Genomic DNA, 5,752 nt, shown 5'->3' with positions numbered 1-5,752 from the left:
ACAGAGAGAGAGAGAGACACAAACACACACACACACACACACACAGAGAGAGAGAGAGAGACACAAACACACACACACACACAGAGAGAGAGAGAGACACAGACACACACGCATTCAAACACACTAGATCAAACTCGCACAGTCTCACAACACAGTGTGTCAATGCAAAACCTAAATTAGGCTTTATTTTCATGAGGTTGTATTGATTTAGTGTTCTGTTCCTGCAGTGATGAATCAGTGATGAATCAGTGTTGAATCAGTGTTGAATCAGTGTTGAATCAGTAATGAATCAGTGATGAATCAGTAATGAATCAGTGATGAATCAGTAAAGACTCTGTGATGAATCAGTGATGAATCAGTGTTGACTCAGTGTTGAATCAGTAAAGACTCTGTGATGAATCAGTGATGAATCAGTGATGACTCAGTGTTGAATCAGTGATGAATCAGTAAAGACTCTGTGATGAATCAGTGTTGACTAGTGTTGAATCAGTAATGAATCAGTAAAGACTCTGTGATGAATCAGTGATGAATCAGTGATGACTCAATGTTGAATCAGTAATGAATCAGTAAAGACTCTGTGATGAATCAGTGATGACTCAGTGTTGGATCAGTAATGAATCAGTAAAGACTCTGTTAGAGTTGTTCCGATTCCGATACTAGTATCGGAAATATCTCCGATACCACAACAAATTCTGGCATCGGCATCGGCGAGTACATGAACCCATATACCGATCCGATACCATTTTCTTAAAAAATACCTAGTTATGACCGCAAGCTTTGCCTAACCGCTGCACGGTTCTTCTTCGCTGCTCAAAATGCATTGAAAACACAGGAAGTTGTGCTGTGTTGCCACAAGCAACCCCTGTTTAGAGCAGCGAAGAAGAAATGAAAACGCGTTAGCAGCCCTGATCTATATATGACTGGATCACTCATCACATTCTAAACTGCCAAAAGACAGTGAAGCCGTAAGCAGTAAGTCAAAGCGCAGGGCTCCAGACAGTAGCCGAATATATACTAGTGTCTGTGAATATTAAACTGCAAAATACTATTTAAATATTACTCCCGCAAAATCTACATCTCTGTGGGTGACTGGCACAGATGCGCGAGAGCTCGCTGTTTTGTAGTCTCTGCTGTGTGTCATGAGGACACGAACGCATAAACCGTCACTTCATGAGAATTTACCGTTTCATTTGAGAATACTGTCATATCATAAACACAGACACTCAAAGATCTTCATGGCAGCCCATTAAAATAAATGTTTGGTTTACATGAGTAAATTGACAATATATAAAGCTACTGTTGTAGCCTACAGTAATAATAATACGTCTCTATAATAATAATAATTATGCCTAGATGGTTGCTTGTTTTTTACTTGTTTTTTACTTGTTAGAGATTATCTGATTAATAGATCTTTTTTTATATTCCTAGACTTATTTGTTGCAGTTTTTTTATACAGTTATATTGTAAAACTTAAATACCTTTTTTAGTTTGCGGTGTTAGATTTTTGGCTGCATTTGAAGTTCTTTTTTGCATATGAAAATAAATAATACTGTCAAATTCATGTTAGATAATAAAAATACTGTAATAAATACAGTAGTTCACCATGTATTTGTTCATGTTTTATTGAGGGATCTGTCTGAAGCACACCATAAAAAGAATTCTAGCAATTTACACAGGGCTAGTAGTATATACAGCTGTATATACAGATACACACCCAGGTATCGGATCAGTACTCGGTATCGGCCGATACCCTGAGCCCAGGTATCGGAATCGGTATCGGGAAGAGAAAAAGGGTATCGGAACATCTCTAGACTCTGTGATGAATCAGTGATGACTCAGTAAAGACTCTGTAATGAATCAGTAAAGACTCAGTGATGAATCAGTGATGACTCAGTGTTGAATCAGTAAAGACTCTGTGATGAATCAGTGATGAATCAGTGATGACTCAGTGTTGAATCAGTAAAGACTCTGTGATGAATCAGTGATGAATCAGTGATGACTCAGTGTTGAATCAGTAAAGACTGTGATGAATCAGTGATGACTCAGTGATGAATCAGTGATGAATCAGTGATGACTCAGTGTTGAATCAGTAAAGACTGTGATGAATCAGTGATGAATCAGTGATGACTCAGTGATGACTCAGTGATGAATCAGTGATGAATCAGTGATGACTCAGTGTTGAATCAGTAAAGACTCTGTGATGAATCAGTGATGAATCAGTGATGACTCAGTGTTGAATCAGTAAAGACTCTGTGATGAATCAGTGATGACTCAGTGTTGAATCAGCGATGACTCAGTGTTGACTCAGTGTTGAATCAGTAAAGACTCTGTGATGAATCAGTGATGACTCAGTGTTGAATCAGCGATGACTCAGTGTTGACTCAGTGTTGAATCAGCGATGACTCAGTGATGACTCAGTGTTGAATCAGTAAAGACTCTGTGATGAATCAGTGATGACTCAGTGTTGAATCAGTGTTGAATCAGTGTTGAATCAGTGTTGAATCAGCGATGACTCAGTGATGACTCAGTGTTGAATCAGTAAAGACTCTGTGATGAATCAGTGATGACTCAGTGTTGAATCAGTGTTGAATCAGTGTTGAATCAGTGTTGAATCAGGTGAATCAGCGATGACTCAGTGATGACTCAGTGTTGAATCAGTAAAGACTCTGTGATGAATCAGTGATGACTCAGTGTTGAATCAGCGATGACTCAGTGTTGACTCAGTGTTGACTCAGTTATGAATCAGTGTTGTGAGTGTGTGCTGCTCTCTGTCTGCAGCCCGGGGCCAGTCTGGAGCAGACTCATATCTTCGTTCTGGCTCATATCCTGCGGCGGCCCATCATCGTGTACGGAGTGAAGTACTACAAGAGCTTCAGAGGAGAGACGTTAGGATACACTCGATTCCAAGGTGAGACCACCTCAAGAGCGCAGGAGTGTGTGTGTGTGTGACTCACCTGTGTGTGTGTGTGTGTGTGTGTGTGTGTGTGAGTGTGTGATTCACCTGTGTGTGATTGTGTGAGACTCACCTGTGTGTGTGTGTGTGTGTGTGAGACTCACCTGTGTGTGTGTGTGTGTGTGAGTGTGTGTGAGACTCACCTGTGTGTGTGTGTGTGTGTGTGTGTGAGAGACTCACTTGTGTGTGTGTGTGTGTGAGACTCACCTGTGTGTGTGTGTGTGTGTGTGTGTGTGTGTGTGAGACTCACCTGTGTGTGTGTGTGTGTGTGTGTGTGTGTGTGTGTGAGACTCACCTGTGTGTGTGTGTGTGAGTGTGTGTGAGACTCACCTGTGTGTGTGTGTGTGTGTGTGAGTGTGTGTGAGACTCACCTGTGTGTGTGTGTGTGTGTGTGTGTGAGTGTGTGTGAGACTCACCTGTGTGTGTGTGTGTGTGTGAGTGTGTGTGAGACTCACCTGTGTGTGTGTGTGTGTGTGTGTGTGAGACTCACTTGTGTGTGTGTGAGACTCACTTGTGTGTGTGTGTGTGTGAGACTCACCTGTTTGCGCGAGTGTGTGTGTGTGTGTCTGAGTCTGTGTGAGACTCACCTGTGTGTGTGTGTGTGTGTGTGTGTGTGTGAGACTCACCTGTGTGTGTGTGTGTGTGTGTGTGTGTGTGAGTGTGTGTGTGTGTGTGAGACTCACCTGTGTGTGTGTGATTCACCTGTGTGTGTGACTCACCTGTGTGTGTGTGTGTGTTTGTGATTCACCAGTGTGTGTGTGTGTGTGTGTGTGTGTGTGTGTGTGACTCACCTGTGTGTGTGTGACTCACCTGTGTGTGTGTGATTCACCTGTGTGTGTGACTCACCTGTGTGTGTGTGTGTGTGTGTGTGTGTGTGTGTGTGATTCACCTGTGTGTGTGTGTGTGTGTGTGTGTGTGTGTGCAGGTGTTTACCTGCCGTTGCTATGGGAACCGAGCTTCTGCTGGAAAAGTCCCATCGCTCTCGGTTACACGAGAGGTCACTTCTCTGCTCTGGTTGGCATGGAAACCGACGGCTACGATAATCGCGGCGCAGGCGCTAACCTCAACACTGACGATGACATCACCGTTACCTTCATGCCGCTGGTGGACAGTGAGAGGAAGCTGCTGCAGATCCACTTCCTGTCAGCACAAGAGGTGAACACACACACACACACACACACACACACACACACTGATCAAACACGATTCACCTTTTCAAACATTTACATTCATGCAAGAACATGAACAGGAAACAGGAAAAAATACTCTGTTAGTCACTGTGGACCAGTATCTGTTTTCCTCGTTCTTTAAATTAACATCAACATGTTCAGCTGGAGAAAGAATTTAGATCCACTCTTGAGAGAGTAAAGGATGTACACAGATGACAGAATTTAACTATTCCTTTAATGTTAATATAATACTGTGTGTGTGTGTGTGTGTGTGTGTGTGTGTGTGTGTGTGTGTGTGCTCAGATGGGCAGTGAGGAGCAGCAGGAGCGTCTGCTCAGGGATTGGCTGGACTGCTGTGTGACAGACGGAGGGATGTTGGCGGCGCTGCAGAAGAGCAGCAGACGGAGACATCACCCGCTCATCACACAGATGCTGGAGCAGTGGCTGGATGGGTACCGGCAGATGCACCCGTGTCCCACGCTCTCCGACGAAGAGGACGAGGAGGACGACGAAGACGAGTGACCCCCGAAACCATTTCAACACTGTCCCACACGCGCCCTCTTCCCAGAATGCAATGCGAGCACCCCCCACCAACAGCGAGGGCTGACAATCTTTGTTTAGTCAAATGAATTTAGTTTCTTCCGTGTGTTTTATCCATCGTATGTAGATGAGCTGCATGTGTGTCTTTACAGGAGGAACGATGAGAACGAAAGAGCACTTCATGTTTAGGGTTTGATCTGATCGCAGGAATCAGAGTTTATGATTTACTCACACATCTCTCACATTCTGTTCTGTGTGCGTTTGGTTGGTTTGATTGTATTTATTTATGTCTTTCTCTCTCTCGTGCTGTGAGGAGAGTCATGAAGAGTTTACTGATGTTGATCTTGTGTTTGTGATGAGAGCGAGTCACGCAGCTTCAACATTAAACTAGAAACACGTCTGCTCGCTCATCTTCTGTCTGCCTGCTTCCTTCCTCTGCTCCTGAAATCATTACAGTTTTATTGATTACTCCACAGAAATAAACAATTCATATTTTGCTTGTGGATATATTTTTAGGGTGAGACTACAGGCAAAGTCTTTTTCATGCACTTGTCCCTGTAGAGATCTTGGTCTCTTTTGCTTCTGTAACAGATCTTTCATCAAACATCTGAAATACACAGTTAAGTGTTTGGGTTTTTTGCACTTCATCTATTTGTGTCGTAGATTTAAATTCTAATCCATTTCTTTACAGATATATTCTCTTACACACACTGAACTGTTATTAGTTCTATTCCTCTCTCTTCTGAAAGCTTTCACTAAAGAGGTTTGTTCATATTTCATTCACACTGATTGATACAACATTTTACTCCTAAAACACATGGTGAAAATGTTTGTGTTGACAGTATTTTCGGATTTATGGATGTATGAAAAGGGAAATCCAAAATCCCTTCTGGAAAACCCTTGACTCTAATATGATGACAAAATCAAACGAGGATCTGAACCTGGATTTATCATTTCTTCAGATTTATGCTCTGGAAATGTATGAAATAAATGCATATTTAATTAGAAAATGCCTTATTTGCACGTTTAAACAACATAATTTTAATACAAAAATGTATGCAGTTCTTAATTACCCTGAGTTATAACTTAT

At 42.3% G+C, this 5,752-nt stretch overlaps 1 protein-coding gene across 1 annotated transcript; it reads left to right on the top strand.

Annotated features, from left to right (window-relative positions):
• Positions 1-2,756: 2,756 nt before the first annotated feature.
• On the top strand, positions 2,757-5,159 carry LOC113111448 (ubiquitin thioesterase zranb1-B-like). The gene is made up of 3 exons (XM_026276202.1): positions 2,757-2,908; positions 3,879-4,108; positions 4,426-5,159. Exons 2-3 carry the CDS (start codon positions 3,974-3,976, stop codon positions 4,642-4,644), a joined length of 354 nt encoding a protein of 117 aa, XP_026131987.1. The 5' UTR covers positions 2,757-2,908; positions 3,879-3,973; the 3' UTR covers positions 4,645-5,159.
• The last annotated feature ends 593 nt before the right edge of the window (positions 5,160-5,752 follow it).

This window comes from Carassius auratus, chromosome 12 (assembly GCF_003368295.1).
Source record: "Carassius auratus strain Wakin chromosome 12, ASM336829v1, whole genome shotgun sequence".
Taxonomy (NCBI): Eukaryota; Metazoa; Chordata; class Actinopteri; order Cypriniformes; family Cyprinidae; genus Carassius; species Carassius auratus.
This window is presented reverse-complemented; position numbering and strand designations above follow the sequence as displayed.

What these genes read in the sequence shown, in the direction of transcription:
- LOC113111448 (XM_026276202.1), top strand. Translation starts at nt 3,974, where the DNA reads ATGGAAACCGACGGCTACGATAATCGCGGCGCAGGCGCTAACCTCAAC. An exon ending in ACTTCCTGTCAGCACAAGAG is followed by an intron (nt 4,109 to 4,425) that starts GTGAACACACAC and finishes GTGTGTGCTCAG; the next exon opens with ATGGGCAGTGAGGAGCAGCA.